We start from the raw sequence: 16,202 nt of genomic DNA, 5'->3' as shown, positions 1-16,202 counted from the left end.
GTAGACCTGGAAGACCAAGCCTTAGACTGCAGTGTTTTTGATTGTGGTTCTGGGATGGCTTGCTGTTACGGTATGAAGAGGGCTGTGGTCAGGATGGGAGCAGTAACTCTATCCTCATCAGTTAGGACCACTTCATTTCACACAAGAAAGCTGCTGCCATCGCTCTGAACTGCGTTTAATAATCTGAATAATGTGTAGGTCGCTGGATTGAAAGACCAATGCAAAGCTCCATGAAAAGTAGACAAGAGGTTGAATACTGGAATAGGAACTACAATGCCAAGGTGATTTTTTACAGAGAATAAACAGTGTCTTGTCTGATGAGGTTCTGTTTAAAACTGATTTTCAATGTGAAACTAAAGAAGATTAGTGCATGCTGAAAGTAGGAGAAGTCCATGATTACTAATGAATCAAAACCAAGAGATAGCAATTGCGGGATGATTTCGAAGTACTTTTGTCTATCAGCCATAATGCAGAAATCTTTACTTCTGTCAACTCAAATCTGTGCTTTTCTAAAGAAATTGATATGAACTTTTTGTATGTTAACATCAGATAATTTCTATGAACCTTTGATTTAAATTCACCTAATTTAAGATAGGTTTAGAAATTACCAGTTTCCTGCTTGATTGTTTGAGGTTTTCCGATGTGAACAATAGGTGGTGGGAAACCACGTTCTGTCTGATTCAGTGTTGTCCTGACTCCACTCAGCTCGTCTCCAATCATTGGTGGTAAACTCCAAAACTCACTCCCAATGCGGTAACCCTGAAGCATTTGAAAGAGAATAGGTACATTTTTTGCTCATTGCTTCAAAATAAACATAACAACCTACCATCATTCTGCATTCTAGCCATGACCCATAGTGTGTAACCCTAGGATGTTTCCTCTTGAACCTCTCATTCCAAAGAATGGCCACAGACTCTCCACTTCAGGAAATGTTCAAAAAGTCTCTCACTCCAGGAACTCCAGAGGATCCTCATTCCAGATTTCCAGGCTATGCCCCATTATATATCACCATATAACAATTATAGCACAAAAACAGGCCATCTCGGCCCTTCTAGTCCATGCCGAACTCTTACTCTCACCTAGTCCCACTGACTTGCACTCGGCCCATTCTCACTACAGCAGGAGAATCCCTGAAGGCTATCACAGAGTATGGTGACGCTGTGCATAGTTGGATCACATACATGAATGGGAGGGTATCATCCTACCTTGCCAGGTCCCAGAGCTGCTATGGTCTGATCTATGAATATAGACCGCTGTCGCATCTGTCCCAAGTCGTCATTTTGATTCATCACTAGATTCTCCACTGGCTTCTTAAGGATATCTGCATAAAGGATAACCATTTTCCAAGTCTAATCAGTGCATTGTTTACAGTACATAGAAACATAGAAAATAGGTGCAGGAGTAGGCCATTCAGCCCTTCGAGCCTGCACTGCCATTCAGTATGATCATGGCTGATCATCCAACTCAGAACCCTGTACCAGCCTTCCCTCCATACCCTCTGATCCCTTTAGCCACAAGGGCCATAGCTAACTCCCTCTTAAATATAGCCAATGAACTGGCCTCAACTGTTTCCTGTGGCAGAGAATTCCACAGATTCACCACTCTCTGTGTGAAAGAAGTTTTTCCTCATCTCGGTCCTAAAAGGCTTCCATTTTATCCTCAAACTGTGACCCCTCGTTCTGGACTTCCCCAACATCGGGAACAATCTTCCTGCATCTAACCTGTCCAATCCCTTTAGGATTTTATATGTTTCAATAAGATCCCCCCTCATATTAATACGATTAAATACAATGATGGCGATATTCACAGACTTCTTTTTAAGTTTCTTCCCAGTGGTATGGTGACCTATAACAGTGGCTGAGGAAAACCTTCTCGTCCAAATGCCACTATAGCACAGTGAACTGTACTTTTTAGCCTATGGAGCAACTCAGGAAGTTACAAAACTCTATTCTTGTACTACTTGACTGGGTCTTTTTGCAGATGGCTCGAATATATTTACAAACTGAACCTGAGGTTTCGAAGCCATTATGTGACTTTTTCAGGGAGGGATTTTATCTTTAGAAGGGTATAACATGATGATATAATCCGTTATATGAAGCAGGCTATTGCAGCTACAAACAGAAGATTGGTGGACTTGCCATGTGTTATTTAGCCACTTCACCTATATCCTGTCTGCAACCACTCAAAGTTCAAAGTAAATTTATTATCAAAGTACATATATGTCAACATATATTGTACAACCCTGAGACTCATGGGTTTCATGTTCTTGTGGGCATTCACAGTAAATACAAGAAACACAATAGAATCAATGAAAGACTGCACTCAACAAGAGGGACAAGCAATCGATGTGCAAAAGACAACAAACTGCAGGTTAAGCTTTAGGGTTAACTCCCAAGTCCCTTTGCATCTCTGCATTTGAATTCTCACCCCATCTAAATAATAGTCTGACCGTTTACTTCTTCCACCAAAGTGCATGACCATACGCTTCCCAACATTGTATTTCATTTGCTACTTCTATGCCCATTCCCCTAGACTATCTAAGTCTCTCTGCAGGCACTCTGTTTTCTCAACACTACCTGCTCCTCCACCTATCTTTGTATCATCGGCAAATTTAGCCACAAATCCATTAAACCCATAATCCAAATCATTGACATTCATCATAAAAAGCAGCGGTCCCAACACTCCTGAAGTCAGTTATCAGCTCCTTGATCTTGCTGACACTGAGTGAGAGGTTGCTGTAGTGATACCATTCAGTCAGACTTTCAGTCTTATTGCCATAGACTGATTCGTCACCACCTTTGATTTGGCCAATAAAAGTGGTGTTGTCAGCAAACTTCAATATGTGTTTAGCTTCACAGTCATAAGTATAAAGCAAGTAAAGCAAGGGGATAAACACACAGCCTTATGGTGCATCTGTGCTGATGGAGATTGTGGAGGAGGTCTTGTTGCCAATCTGAAGTGAGGAAATCAAGTATCCAGTTGCACAAGGAGGTAATGAGGCCAAGGTCTTTAAGCTTATTGATTCATTTTGAGGGAATGATAGTATTGAATGCTGAGCTGTGGTTAAGAAAGAGCATCCAGATGTATTCATCTTAATCATCAGATATTTCAGGGTTGAGAGAAGAGCCAATTAAATGGCATCTGCTGTTGACTGGTTGTGACTGCGGGAAAATTGGAGCAGATCCAAATCGCTTCTTAGGCAGGAGTTGATATGTTTCATCACCTATCTCTCAAAGCACTTTATCACAGTGGATGTAAGTGCTTCTCGACTATAGTCTTTGAGGCAAGTTACCACGTTCCTCTAAGCCACCGGCATAATTGAAGCCTGCTTGAATCAGGTGGGTATTTCAAATTGCCAAAGTGAAAAGTTAAAGATATTGGTGAAGCTTCCAGCCAGTTGATCAGAACAGGTCTTTCATTCTCTGTCAGGTACCTTGTCTAAGCCAGATACTTTCCATTGGTTCACCTTCCTGATGGATGCTTTCACAACGGTCCCACTGGGTTATCAGGGACAGCAGATGCCATTTAATTGGCTCTTCACTCAACCCTGGAACATCTGACAGTGAAGATGCATACATCAGAATGCTTTTCATTGAGTACAGCTCGACATTCAATATGATTATCCCCTCAAAACTGATCAATAAGCTTCAAGACCTTAGCCTCAATACCTCCCCATGCAACTGGATCCTCGATTACCTCACTTGCAGACCCCAGTCACTTGACAGTTTGTGGGTTTTATTTTATAGGAGGTATTAGCATTCAAGCCCTGTCGAGCAACCTTTAGTGATTCAAGTTTGGTCCGGAATTATCACTTCACATGGGAGGTGGATTTCTGGAGTTCGTACCTGGACCTCTTGTACTTTACTTGGTTGCCAGACCTGAATGCCACTCTGGGCCTCAGCAGATTGCAGATCTCATGGTTCATCCAGGGCTTCTCCTTGGGGAAGACAGAATGATTTTTATGGGGACACACTTGTCTGCAGCTTCTTTTTATGAAGTCCATGACAACCATGGATTAATTTGTTCAGATCCTCTAATAAGCCCTTGAACACTGCCCAGTCCGCTGACTTCGCCTCCTGTGGCTAACTCTTTGTTGCCTTTATCTCTGGTTCCTTGCCTCTGTCTGTATGCAGGTAGGAGAAGTACAGCCAATTGATCAGGTTTCCTGAAATGCAATCTAGGCATGAAAGGGTAGGCATTCCTAATCGCGTTATAGCAGTGGTTGAGTGTGTTGGGACAACTGGTGCTGCAGGTGATATGTTGATGATAATTGTGTAGAGATTTCTTCAAACAAGTCTGATTGTCCCTGACAGTAATATGAAAGGCATCAGGGTAGGCTGCTTCTTATTTGCTGATGCTGCACTCAGTACTTTTGAGTTCCTTCCTAACGCCTACCTTTGGTGGTATGTAAACTACGATCAGGATCATAGAGAAGAACTCCTTTGGTAAGTAGAATGGTTGGCACTTAATCATCAGCTGTTGCAGCCTGGGGAAACAAGAACGTGTCCGAGCACCACGAAGAGTTTATCACGAAACATACGGCCCCACCTTTTGCTTTCTCTGAATTAGCAATCTGGTTCACCTTCTGTACCCAGAAGCCCTCGGGTCTCACGAACGAATCCAGCGTGTTCATAGTGAGCCATGTCTCCATGAACAGAGAGTTCCTCAATTCCTCGGGAGTTCTGTCATTTGGTTTTGGTTGAGTTTCTTTCTGAGGCAATATATTCAAATCAGACTTTCTCCCAACTGTCTTCACTGTTGAGGTTGGTGAAGCAAAACGAAGGGCTGCTTGATGTGCCTCAGCGGTAGGTCGGTGCAGGTCACTGACGAGCTGAATAACCTTTCTCTGTTCTGCAACATCCTGATGGATGTAAGGAGAAAATGTGAGGAGTTATAATATTTGACTGAACTGGTGGTCTCTGAACTGACAACCTAAAGGGCTGGGGAACTACCAAGAAGAAGAGATTCACAATCCAATCTCTCCATCCCTTCAGTCTTTGATGTCTCTCTTCAGCAGATGATGAGGAGCCATGAGGAGCCATGAGGAGCAAAAGTGTGCACGCGCCGGTCGTGCATACAGCCTGGTACAGCCGTTCCGACCAGTATCCTTACTTTCTTCTTCTTACCTTATAACTTACGTTATTTTTTGTATTTTTCTCCTCGGTAACACGTCGAAGCTGCACCCTCTCTAACATGCAGGTAGAGAGAGTTTTATTTGGGTTTTTAGCGCTGGGAATAGTTACATTCGGACACGTCTCATTAGCGGGACAGAAGCATGGTCGCATTGTGTATTCCAGGGACCAGCTGATTGAGCTAATGCCGGCCGGTTTAGCGAGCAGAGCGGCGGACACCCCTACTGAAATCTGGAGGAAAACGCACAGAGGATGCAGAGAAGGATCACAAAGTCGAGGAAAGAGGACCGGGCCGAGACAACAGAGACTTATGGAGAAGAGGAGTTTGGTGGGTAATAAAATGGATGAGTTCACGGTGCTAGCCAGGCGTCAGAGAACATTTCGGGAGTGCAGTGTTATGTGTTTCACTGGAACGGGGCTGCACAAGGACATACCCGATCAAATCTTTTCCATGGATGGCTTCCAGACCGTTCCGGCTGACCGGAAGTGCACTGAGAGCCGTAAGCGTAAAGGAGTTGGGTGCTTACTGTTCTGGCTAACAACAGATGGTGCAATCCGGGTCATATTATGATCGAGGAACGTGTTTGTAGACCGGATATTGAACTTTTTACTTTTGGACTTTGGCCGCATTCCACCGAGATACAACACTGGGAGGTCGTTCCTGCCTGAGGCCATCGAACTTGCAGCTCCTCCTGTGGAGGGTCAGGCACCCTGAGCCAATAGACTGGTCCTGGACTTATTTTCCATCTGGCATAGTTTGCATTTTGGTGTTTGATTGTTTGTGGTTTTTGTATTGCTATATTTACGCTCTATTCTTGGTTGGTGCAGCTGTAACGAAACCAAATTTCCCTCGGGATCAATAAAGTATATCTATCTATCTATCTATCTATCTATATAGCATCACTATTTGGGCTCCAGTGTAAAATGTTCTGCTTGTTTTATTTTCAATATCGGTCCTCCCAAACAAATTAAAGCATGCCTATATTGCAGTTGCAGGATATCCACGGTCTTAGATGTCATTGCGTCATATTCCATCACTGCCTCATTTCCCTTCATCTCTGAAGCATCACTCAACCCATAATTAAATTTATACTTTACATTCCTTGCGATCTGGACTTAGACCCATACCTTCAGATTTCTAGGCCCTCGGCAGTGGAATACACTTCTCAGATCTCTCCACTTTCATTTCTTTAAGGAACAAAAACAGATAAAAATTCTGGAAGAACTCAACAACTGTGGAAAGAGAAGCAGACGTTGTTTTGAGTCCACAACCCTTCAGCCTGTGGCTGGTTCTCATTCAATGTTGGGGCAATCTGCAAGATTAAAATGATTGCAGCCAACAAATTCTACAAATCATGTCATTCAGTTTCACAATTGTCTCCAGAGGGCTAGAGGGCTGCAAGTGTTATGGGCTCAGCATAAAAAAGGAGTGTGATAGCAAGCTAACTGTGACCCTACCTAGGATCTGTTGAGGGAAAACTACCAGAGACCCTAGTATCAAGTACCTTGGCCAATGTGACTCATTCTTAAAACATGCCACAAGCTTATTTCAGTGAAAGACACAGTATAAAATGCAAATCATATTTTTCTTTCATATTTTAGCAGGATCATTTTGTTGAGAACAGGACCAGGAACCATTGTAAAACAGCTCTTTTTGATACTCCTGTGATTAATAGAGGCTAAAGTGACAAGCTACAATAACCAGAGCTGTGACCTGCTGCTCTGCTTTGATTATCTACAATCTATGTATTAACATAGCAACAACTAAGCAATTCAGCACAAAATCTTCCATTTGGCAAAAGGGTTAATGTTGAAAGTATGCTTTTATTAGTTCATGCAGAAGGACTTCTCTTCACGAAAAACTCCTTACTTGATAACACGTTCTGTGTCCTCTTCCGCTCTCCCATGTGCCACTGCCAGTTTGCCAAGGCATGGTCCTGGTTATGTAAATTGGAATATATAATCTCCTTTGGTTTCTTTTCATACACTGGCAAATTCTGGGATTTGACTTCAGAAGAAAGATGTTCTGAGATTGTGTTGGCCATCTGAGGAGCAGAGGAAACAGTATGTTACTTGGAGAAGGATTGCAGCTAGTGCTGGAGAACAAAATTATAGTTGTATCAGAGACAACCAACAGTTGTAAATGAAAAAATGATTCATTTTCTCACTGCACCTTTAGTACATGGATAAAAGACTCTTAGCTCACTTTTTGTAAAGACCACACTAAGTATAAACTCATAGCATAATAGAGAGAGATGGCACAGAGATGGACCTTTGAGTCCACAACAATCATCAACACTAATCCTACGTTAATGCAGTACAATGGAAAACAATCTGAAAGATGTGCCCCAGAAGCTGTCAACATCGGCTTCAGGCTCCATGAAGTCTCCTGGCACTGGATCAAACACTCTACTCCAGTAGTTCAATCAGTACTCAATCACATTGAACACATTTGAAGGAAGTACTGAGGTCAGTAAAAATACCAAAATAACCAAGAGTAACCAAGGATAATACTGCCAGACAAGGGCTGCAAATGCTAATGAGAAAACCAACTTAAAGGATTGGTTTCACCATTTTACCTGTGGCTGCATATTTCCATGACAGCACACACAAAATGCTGGAGGATCTTAGCAGATCAGGCAGCATCAATGAAGGGAAATAAACAATCGATGCTTCAGGCTAAGACCCTTCATTAGGACTGCAAAGGAAGGGAACAGAAGCCAGAAAACAGTATTTTTAGCAATGAACGTTATCTATCCTCGTGAACACAAACTCACATCATGGTAGGACCTTGTTTGTTGTATGCCTCTACCAGCTGTTAAAAAGAATAAGTTCAGAACAAATCAAGCTATTGTAGGCTATCATCCGGAATAGATACTTCTACCCATCGTGTAGTTCTGTACAACACGGCAACAGCATCTCCTCTACAATCGCCATCAGTATACAGTAGGTGCTTAGCCCTCTGCTCTACTCATTTTGTACTTATGACTGTGAGGCTAAGCACAGTCCAATGTTGTACTGTACTCAGGTTTACTGAGGACACTGTTGTCGTTGGCCGAATCAAAGGTGGTGACAGATCAGCATACAGGAGGGAGATTGAAAATCTCGCAGAGCAGTGCCACAACAATCTTTCACTCAATGTCAGCAAAACCAAAGCACTGATTATTGACTACATGAGGAGGAAAACGGAAGTCCATGAGCCAGTCCACATCAGGGGATCAGAAGCAGAGAGAATCAGCAACTTCAAATTGCTCAGCATTATCGTTTCAAGGAATCTGTCCTGGGTCCAACACATAAGTGCCATTACAAAGAAGGCACAGAAGCACCTCTTCTTCCTTAGAAGTTTGCAAAGATTCAACATGTCATCTATATTTTTGACGAACTTCTACAGATACATGGTGGGGTATACAGTCTGGTGGCATCATGGCTTGGTATAGAAACATCAGTGCTGTTGAATGAAAACCTACAGGAGGTAGTGGATACAGCCCGGTCTATCACAGATAAAGCTCTCCCCACCATTTAGCACATCCACAAGGAGCGCTGCTGCAGGGGAGTAATATCCATCATCAAGGAGCTCCACCATGCAAGGCCACGCTCTCTCCTCACTGCTGCTCTCAGGAAGCAAGCACAGGGGCCTCCGATTCCACAACACAGCTTCAGGAAAAGCTACGACCCTCATCCATGAGGATCCTGAGCCAGAGTGGATAACTTCACTCACCCCAACAATGAACTGAACCCACAGCCTATGGGTTTACTTTCAAGGACTCCAGACTCATGTTCTCAATATTGATTACTTATTTATGTATTATTATTATTTTGTTCTTTACTTTTTATATTTGCACAGTCTGTTGTCTTTCACTCATTGGTTGTTTGTGTGAAGTTTTTCACTGATTCTATTGTGTTTCTTTGTGAACGCCTGCAAAAACGAATCTCAGGATAGTATATGGTGACATTAATGTAATTTGATAATAAATTTATTTTGTACTTTTACTTGGAACTATACTTATCAGATCTGAAATGTCAACTATTTTCCTTTCTTCATAGATGCTGCCTGATCTGTTGAGTATTGCCAGATCTCTGTTTTTATTTCAGATTTCCAGCAACTCTGCATTGTGCCTGTTACATCCATAATTCCATAATTGGTAGGACAAAGCATCAAAGGCTTCTTTTGTATCTAAAATATAAAAGGTATTCCCAGTAACAGCAACCCTTTCTTTAATATCCAGTGATACATCATGTAATTGCCCTTTAATTTTAGTAAATTGGCTAACATGAACCATTTTAAGAATGGTATATGCTTGAATCAATGTCACCAGCAGTTTGTCCCACTAAACCTGGCGGAGTTGACCACAACTGAGATGAGCCATTGCTCTATTACACACAGTCCCACTCCAGCTTTAAAATGAAATTTGGGTCAACTTGTAAAAAATTTACTGACTCGTCTAAATATTCATGATCTATTACCTCTGCCCATTTGTGGAGCATACTGTACTTATAATTCATGTCTCTAACTATTCACTTTCTTTGATAATGGGCACTTTACTGCAGTTGTTACTTTACCTCAGTAAGTCCCCTTGCCAGCAACTCATGTTTAAAATCTACCAAGCTTCCAAGGATGCTGTGTGGCAGAACTCTTCCCTCTGCGTCAAACCGTGGACCCCCAGGACCTACAGAATTAAAATATGAATAGAAATAAATATAAGCAACTGAATGCTTTTTTAGAACGGTGTTCAATATATAATGTAGTTAAGGTGCTCACACACAGAGGTACCTATTACACATTGTGAAGTAAGACAGAGGGCTGAATCTTTCCGAACAGGTAATAAGAGAGAGTCTCACCAGGAACAGTTTGGCACACATCCTAATGAAACGTTACAATTTTTATTTTCAATGATTTCCTCTATGCAGAAAGGCAGTACTGATATTCTGGAGTAGTGCTCCATTAGCGCTATCATATGCCAAAATGTTTAACCTATTGGAGCTTTAAAGTTCAAAGCTCGAAGTTCAAAGTAAATTTGTTATCGAAGTCACCATGTACAACCCTGAGATTCATTTTCTTGCAGGGACTCACAGTACAACAAAGGAATAGAGTAGAGTCAATGAAAAACCGGCAAGCAACCAATGTTCAACAGAAGACAAACTGTGCAAATACAAAAAAAAGCAAAAAAAAATACTGAGAACATGAGTTGTAGAGTCTTTGAAAGTGAGTCCATAGGTTACGTTCAGCGATCAACTTGTGCTGAGGTGAGTGAAATTATCCATGCTGGGTCAGAAGCTTTATAGGGTAATAACTGTTCTAAACCTTTTGGCATGAAACCTGTACCTCTTCTCCAATGGCAGGGCAAGAAGACAGCATTGCCTGGGTGATTCTGATGATGGAGGCTGCTTTCTTATGGCAGCACACCTTGGATAAGTGCTCAATGGTAGGGAGGGCTTTTCCTGTGATGGATTGGGCTGTATCAACCACTTTTGTAGGCTTTACAATTCCTGGGCAGTTTTGGATGACATGCTAAACTCTGCAAACTTCTAAGAAAGTAGAGGTCTTGCAGCTTATTGTTCAGTCTTGAAGGGATAATGATGGTGAATGCTGAGTTGTAGTCAATGAAGAGCATCCTGATGCACACATCTTCACAGAGTTGAGTGAAGAGCCAATGATGTTGAGCAGCTCTTTGAGCCCTGGTGGAGAAATGGCAGGTGTTAATTACATCAGTTTCTAAATGGCAATGCAAAGGCTCCGGAACGCATATTAAGACTGCCCTCTTACTGGATGGCTCGGCATGGCCAAATGATGAGGAAAAAGCAATAAGTAGAGAAAAGCAGTAAGTGGTGGAGGCGGAGCGGAGTGAAGATGGTGCTAAACGACAACTCCTTTGCTTGCATCTTCGGAAACAGCTCTATTTTCATTTTATTTTTCCTTTTCAGGGTTCTCTTGAAGACCCTGACTTGGAGTACACGCTGACTTCAGTTCCTTGTGAGAATGTACCCGTTCTTGGCATGCTAAAGGTTCAGATTTGGAAGCCTAAGATGTTGGGGCTCTGGAGACAGGCAGACTGAGGGTCAGTGTTATGGCAGGAGACCCATGTGTCGTCTGGGGAGTCGGGATATCAGCTGTGTGCCCAAAGACCTGGCATCTTTGAGATCTTTGGGAACAGAGCTTGGAAAAAGCAACATAACAGACTTTTAACATTGTAAACCAGTGAATTGCTTGTTATGTCTCCCCGTTTGCTGGGAAAATGGAGACATCTCCTTCTCCCTTATTAGGGACAGGGAGAACCTGTGGTATGTCGAATGCTGGGTGAAACGCAAAGTTTTTGCGGTGACTGCAAGTTTGTGTCTTTGCTAAAGTTTGAGTGCTTGGTGGTGGTACTGATGTTTGCTTTTTTTTGCTGGTGGGGGGAGGGGGGATTGTTGCTCGCTACCGCTATGTACGGGAGGGAGGGGAACTGGGGGGGGGGACTTTAGGGTGCTTACGTTTAACTGTTGTTTATTCTTTGGGGCACTTCTCTGTTTTCATGGATGTTTGTGAAGAAAAAGCATTTCAAGATGTACATTGTATACATTTCGCTGACATTAAATTGGACCTTTGAACCTTTGAAAAGATGAAATATGAAGGTAAGCTGGACAATAATATTAAAGAGGATACCAAAAGTTTTTTTTAGACATATAAAAAGTAAAAGAAAGGCAAGAGTGAATAAGATAACCATTGAAAAGTGGCACTACAGAGGTAGTAATGAGGGTCAAACAAATTGCAGGCGAACACAATCAGTCAGTCTTCACTATGGAAGACACCAGCAGTATACATGAAATTTGAGAGTGTCAGGATAATACAAATGTCTTGGGAAACTGAAAGGCCTGGAGGTAGATAAGTCATCTGGACCAGGTGCACTACACCCAAGAGTTTTGAAAGAGGCAGCTGAAGACATTGTGGAGGCATTAGTAGTGACCTTTCAAGAATCACTCGATTCCAGAATGGTTCCAGAGGACTGTAAGATTGCAGGTGCTACTCTACTCTTTAAGAAGGGAAGGAGACAAAAGGCAGGAATTTATAAGCCAGTTAGTCTGACTTCAGTGATTTAGGTGATGGAATTTATAGTTTTTAGACAATACAAGATAGGTTGAGGTGCAGGTAATGCTGAGGAAGCAAGGAATCTGCAGAAAGACAGACAGATTAGGAGAATGGACAAAGAAGTGGTAGATAGAATACAGTGTAGGAAAGTGCATGGTCATGCACTTTGATAGAAGGAATAAAGGCATAGACTACTTTCTAAACGGGGAGCAAATTCAGAAATCAGTGGTGCAAAGGGACTTGAGAGTCCTCGTGCAGGATGCCCTAAAGGTTAACTTGCAGGTTGGTAGGAAGTGGTAAGGAAGGCAAGTATTATGTTAGCTTATATTTTGATAAGACTAGAATATAAAAGCAAGGATGTAATGCTGAGGCTTTATAAGGCATTGGTCAGTGTACTTGGAGGATTGCGAGCAGTTTTGGTCCCTTTATTTAAGAAAGGATGTGCTAATATTGGAGAGGGTCCAGGGTCATGAGAAATACCTCAGGAATGAAAGGGTTAAATGGATGAGGAGTGTTTGATGCATTTGGATCTATATTTGCTGGGGTTTAAAAGAATGAGGGAGATCTCCCTGAAACCTATTGAATATTGAAAGTCTTGGACAAAGTGGATGTGGAGATGATGTTTCCTATAGAGTGGGAGTCTAGGACCAGAGAGCATGGCCCCAGAATACAAGGACATCTCTTTAGATTAGAGATGAGGAGGAATCTCTTTAACCTGAAAATAGTGAATCTATAGAATTCATTGCCACCAGCAGCTGTGCAGGCTGAGTAATGGGCGTATTTAAAGTAGAGGTCGATAGGGTCTTGATTAGTAAGGATGTCAAAGGTTACGGGGAGAAGGCAGGAGAAGGGAATTGAGAGGGAAAATAAATCAGCCATGATGGAATGGGGAGCAGATTCAATGGGCCGAATGGCCTGATTCTGCTCCAATATCTTACGGTCTTAGTGGATTTGAATATAAAATCTTTAAAACACAATTTACATTATTAAAGCATAATTGGGTACTTTGTTGGAAGTGACACTCATCGAACAAGACATGAAACTAATTGTTCATCGCTTTCTATACTCTGGATGTGCAAAGCAATTCTTTATTTTGCACAGCAGTCATTAGTAAAACATCAAAGGTTTTATAGGCAGCATTGAGATTAAGAACCAAGTCTGCTCCAGGCTCAAAAGAGGGAAAAACCATTTTATTAAAACTATGTTTATTTCTGGCTCCTACCTAACTTTGATCCTCTTGCTCACAGGATATGTTGCCGAGAAACTATTACCACAGTCACTTGGATGAATAACAATAGTTCTCAGGTCCCATTAACCCCAATTTCCCACTCTCCAAATTTCTGTTAGATAGACATAACTGAAATATTGCACTGGTCCTGCTCTCACCCCCAGCACAAAATAAAAATTACAGGTCCCTAGCGATGGTAGAATAATGCTGCAGAATACCTCAGGGAAAGAAATGAATAAAGAGCGATAGGAAGGGGCTGGGTTAAAAAAAATCAGCACTAAATATTGTAGACCTGTCTCCAGCCTATATTCTCAATTAATGATTTGGATAGGAATGCTTGAGTTTTGATAGGTAAGTCTTTTGATGGCACAAAAATTGGTAGGGTTGTCAATAATGGACTGGTAGCTGGAGAATGATATCGGGAGGATGAATATGAGTGGGACGTACACAAAGGCTTTATGTAACGTTAATTACTCGGGGACACTGTGTACAAAATCTAGGAATCCTTGAATAAAGCAGCATAAGTAGATAAGATGGTTAAGAAATCATACAGGATGCTTGCCTCATCAATGAGGGCATAGAATACATGAGATTATGCTATAATTTTAAGATGGAGTACTGTGTGCATTCCTGTTCACACAATAGAAAGGGCAAGGTAACACTAGAGAGGGTGCGGATGAGATTTACCAAGACGTTCCATGAGATGGATCATTTTGATTATGTGACAAGACTGGTTAAGCTGAGTTTGTATTCCTGGTAGAAAAGGCTGAGGGTGAATGTGATAGAAAGATAAAAATTATGAGGGGCATAGAGCATAGAATATAACATAGCATAGTACAGGCCTTCCGTCCACAAGGTGCCTACATACATCATGATCAAAATAAGCCTTCCCTCCTACATAGCACATAGCACATTTTTCCTTCATCTATCTAAGAGTCACTTAAGTGTCCCTGATATCAGCCTCTATCCCACTCCTGACAGTGCATTCCAGGCACTACCTCTCTCTGTGTCAAAAAGCTGCCTCTGACATCTTCCTTAAACTTTACTCCCTTCACCTCCTCTGGTATTAGTCATTGTTGCCCTGGGAAAAAGGTGCTGGTTGTCCACTCTATACACAGCTGGGTTAAGTAGTAGAAAACCTATCGCCATAGTGAGGGTAGCTAAACTTAGAGAGCATTAATTTATGATTAGAGGGTAGTTGGAGATAAGCATAGTTGGTACTTAAGTGGGCAGTGAAGGCAGGTACTCTTACAATATTCAAGATGAGCACTTGAATTGCAAGGGGCACAGAAGACTATGTTCCGAATGTTGAAAAATAAGATAGGTACTTGATCATCATGGATCTGGTGAGTTGGGTGTCAGGAAATGTAGAGGAGTCTTGTCCCAAAAGCAGAGCAGCGGAGATGATTTAACAATGAGCAATAACTTTAATAATAAACTACAAAATAAGAAGTCGTGAGGGGCCATGAAACAAGACAGAACAGGTACTAAACACCACAGGCAACAAAATAACTGAAGGCTAGGAACAGCTAGTTGATGCAGGCTGTTTCGATGAGTGAACAAGGACTGTGGATGAAAGCTGGGTTTAAATAGGCTGCCGGTGAGGAGTTGGAAAGGAATGGCAGGTGACTCCTGTTAGCTAGGTAGCTGTGCAGACCTCACAGGACGTCTCACCCCCCCAGCATGCACCCAACAATAACCCAAGACAATTTGGATGGGTCTGGTGGAACTCCTCGATGAGTAATAGATCTAAGATGAAACTGGATGGCACCACAGACCTCTCCTCCAGGCTGTATGCCTTCTAGAAAACCAGATACTACACACCATGATGACATGAATGCATCAACCGGCAAACCATATACACTGTATCTTCCACCGTCCTTGCATAAGAAGGCAAAAGTGTGTATCATCCGGTCTGGTCCTTGCTGGGAGAGGATGGCTCCGCAGCCCATGTCAGATGTGCCAACCTCTACCACAAAAGGCCAGGAGGGGTTCAGATGGCAGAGAATGAGAGCAGTGATCTTGAGTTCCTCGAAAGCCTGGGCCACGGTAGCAGATGAGGAAGGTAATTTGGTGAGGGAGGTGAGAGGAGTGGTGTTCTGGCTGTAGCCCAAGAAGCGCAGTTGCTGCTTGAGGGAGAGTGGTCAGGGTCATTCAAACACCCTTTCTCCGGGTCCATGGTTGTGCCTTGGTGAGAGGACGTAACCCAGGAAGGAAAAGACTGGGGTGTGGAACTCTAACTTACAGTACAGTTTTCGAGGAGATGCTGAAGGACTGAAAGACATGGTCTTGGGGTCCCTTGAAAAGATGAGGATGTCGTTGAGGAAGATGAACACATACCTATGTAGCATGTCTCATTAATGAAGGCTTGGAAAATGCCTAGAGTTTTGAAAAGTCCAAAAGGCACCACCAAGTATTTGTAGTGGCCGATGAGAGCTACGAATGCAGTCTTTCACTTACCTCCCTGGCAGATGCAGATCAGGTTGTAGCTGCTGCACAGATCCAGCACAAGACCATACGCCCATAAGATATAGGAGCAAAATTAGGCCATTTGGCTGATCGAGTCTGCTCTACCATTTCATCATGAGGATCCATTTTCCTTCTGAGCACCAAACACCTGCCTGTATCCCTTCATACCCTGACCAATCAAGAAGCTATCAACCTCAGCCTTAAATATACATAAAGACCTAGCCTCCACAGCTGCCTGTGGCAAAAGAATTCCACAGATTCACCACTCTCTGGCTAAAGAAATTTCTCCCTATCAACATCCTAAACA

General features: G+C 42.4%; 1 protein-coding gene across 4 annotated transcripts in view; it reads right to left on the bottom strand.

Annotated features, from left to right (window-relative positions):
- mycbpap (mycbp associated protein) overlaps positions 1-16,202 on the bottom strand; it is a 183,191-nt gene that overhangs the window by 93,447 nt on the left and 73,542 nt on the right. For all 4 annotated transcript variants that reach the window (XM_072242040.1, XM_072242039.1, XM_072242041.1 and 1 more), the window contains exons 4-7: positions 9,693-9,799; positions 7,003-7,177; positions 1,206-1,321; positions 609-759 (exon numbers count right to left, since the gene is read on the bottom strand). In XM_072242040.1, the coding sequence (XP_072098141.1) occupies positions 609-759; positions 1,206-1,321; positions 7,003-7,177; positions 9,693-9,799 (549 nt within the window). The remainder of the gene's footprint in view (positions 1-608; positions 760-1,205; positions 1,322-7,002; positions 7,178-9,692; positions 9,800-16,202) is intronic.

Source organism: Mobula birostris, chromosome 24 (assembly GCF_030028105.1).
Source record: "Mobula birostris isolate sMobBir1 chromosome 24, sMobBir1.hap1, whole genome shotgun sequence".
Lineage (NCBI taxonomy): Eukaryota > Metazoa > Chordata > Chondrichthyes > Myliobatiformes > Myliobatidae > Mobula > Mobula birostris.
Note: the sequence above shows the minus strand (reverse complement) of the source record. Positions and strands in the feature narration are given on the sequence as shown.